The sequence below is a fragment of the Callorhinus ursinus genome, unplaced genomic scaffold (genome assembly GCF_003265705.2).
Source record: "Callorhinus ursinus isolate GAN/ISIS: 27379988/994484 unplaced genomic scaffold, GSC_fseal_2.0 scaffold4542, whole genome shotgun sequence".
Classification (NCBI taxonomy): domain Eukaryota; kingdom Metazoa; phylum Chordata; class Mammalia; order Carnivora; family Otariidae; genus Callorhinus; species Callorhinus ursinus.
The window spans coordinates 1,604-4,022 of record NW_027401596.1 but is presented as its reverse complement, the minus strand read 5'-3'; the positions used below and the strand labels follow the sequence as shown (position 1 = coordinate 4,022).

General features: G+C 40.9%; 1 protein-coding gene across 1 annotated transcript; it reads left to right on the top strand.

Moving 5' to 3' along the window:
• The first annotated feature begins 2 nt into the window (after positions 1 to 2).
• Positions 3 to 512, top strand: LOC112818061 (olfactory receptor 2B8-like). The gene has a single exon (XM_025865312.1). It carries the CDS (start codon positions 3 to 5, stop codon positions 510 to 512), a length of 510 nt encoding a protein of 169 aa, XP_025721097.1.
• The last annotated feature ends 1,907 nt before the right edge of the window (positions 513 to 2,419 follow it).

Here is a 2,419-nt window from a genome sequence, read left to right as displayed (position 1 = left end):
TCATGGCTTCTGCATCGTGGTCCATTGGTTTTGCCAACTCCTCATTGCAGACAATGCTCATCTTTATTGTACCACTTTGTGGGAAAAATAAAATAGACCACTTCTTTTGTGAGATCCCCCCACTGCTCAAGCTTGCCTGTGTTGACACCACTGTGTATGAGTCTGAGATGTTCTTTGTCAGTGTGATCATTCTCCTCATACCTGTGGCATTAATCACAGTCTCCTATGGTTGGATTGTCAGGACAGTCTTAAGAATAAAGTCAACTGCTGGGCAAAGGAAAGCGTTTGGGACATGTGGGTCCCACATCACAGTGGTCTCCCTGTTCTATGGCACGGCCATCTACGCTTACCTCCAGCCCAGCAACAACTACTCCCAGGATCAGGGCAAGTTCATTTCTCTGTTCTACACCATCGTCACCCCCATGGTCAACCCCGTCATATACACACTGAGGAACAAGGATGTGACGGGAGCAATGAAGAAGGTGCTTTGGAGGGGCCATGACTCTAGATGACTGGGCAGAAAGACCCTTTGATGGAAGACGTTGAGTGCCAGAGCACCTAAGATGATTGTGTCCCCCCGCATGTCACCCAAAGTTTCCTCTGACAACTCTCAAGGGAATTTCCTTACCTCATTCTTTTATGCAAGTGAGTGCTCAAAATCTAAGTCCATAGACTCATGCAGCCTCCAGAGATGCTGACTTCGTGTTCCTAGAGTGCCTGAATCATTACTATTTTAAAAAGCTCCACAGGTTTTTCTTATTTCCCCCCAATATGGGAACATAGTTTCATTTCTACTTAGAAGGAGACATTCAGGAACTTACCACAAAGGCATAGGGAAACTAAGAATATAAGCCACTAAAACACTGTAATAAACATTAACATTTTAGCATTTTCTAGCAAGTTGTTGGAGGCACGTCACTTATTCTTGCATTGTGATCATGTCTCTATTAAGAGGTCCATAGGTTGACTGTATCACAGCTTTTTCAAAGAAATAGGTGGACAACTGTGAGGAAAAGAAATCTTTAATTCAAAGAAAATCCTGCTAACATCAATCCTGATGAAGTATATTTAAATCTTCTTTTCATACCATTTAATAATTTCTTTGATCCAGGTATCAATTGATCAATGCTTTTGTATCTCAAATCCCCACATAATTTGAATGCAGGAACATATTATAAAAAAAAAAAAGGAAAATACCTCTTATTCCCAGGAAATCCCATGTTCTCTGGAGCTTACCAGATTCACTAGCAGGAAATTTAAAGAAGAAATAAAATATATATTAATTATTAAACATCTCCATGTGTCTAAACTTTACAAATAGCCATCTCAGTTTGAATTATTGTCACACAATTCTGAATTAGGTAATGAATATAAACAGCCCAGAACAATTGAATCTGACATTGTAGCCCTTTGATCTTAACTCAAACTCAGTTTGTACATAAATGTGTTTTGGGGTATGGGTTTGGGTTTTTGTATATATGTATTGTCACAAACAGTGTATTTTCCTATGGAGGCTGGAGCTTTAACAATGGCATCATCGTAGAAATGTTTCTGAGTTTTGGTAGTTCTTTCCAATGTGTAGCCCAGTGCAAGTAAATGTGTTTGTGTCTTGGACTGGACATATATGCATAACAAGTGTACTGTTCCCTGTCCTGACAGCTGACCAGCATCCTCCAGGGCCTTGAACCCCCTGAGCTGGTCATGCTCATGCCAAGTGATCTTGGTACAGAGACAGCATTTGGAGGCTGGAAATGACAGCCAGGGGAGATTATGCACACGGTCAGGTTCTCTCTGTTTCGCTAACAGCATCAGAGTATTCCCACTTGAAATCAACACCCAGGATATATCTTGACACCATAGTGATGCATCATGTATACTGTTTATCCCCAAATGTGACAAATTTCCCACTTTCCATTATTTTGTTTTGTTTTATTTTAAAGATTTTATTATTTATTTATTTATTTGAGAGAGAAGGAGAGAGAGACCTGGCAGGGGACAGGCCAAGGGATTTGGGGAGGGACAGACAGACTCTGGCCTGAGCACAGAGCTCGATGGGGTCTCCATCTTGTGACATGGAGATCATGAGCTGAGTTGAAACCAAGAGTTGGATGCTTAGTCTACTGAATCTCCTAGGCACCCCTCCACTCTCTGTTATGTTTCAACCATATCTGAGAGTTATATGCAAATGGTCACTTTAAAATCCCTCAAATGAACTCTCTTTGGTGCAAAACCCCTAGGGGCTCATGAAATTACACAGCCTATTATTCTGGGTGAGCATCTACTTCTCTGCTTTTAAGGACACACAGAGCCCTGGGGGGAAACAGATTTATTTCCTTTAAGTGAATGTTTGAATGGCATTTGGATGTTTATGTTACATGGGAATAGATTACAGATAATAAAGGTCTCTGGAATTCATGCC

Excerpts from the sequence above, each read along its gene's own strand:
- LOC112818061 (XM_025865312.1), top strand. The coding sequence starts at position 3 with ATGGCTTCTGCATCGTGGTCCATTGGTTTTGCCAACTCCTCATTGCAG.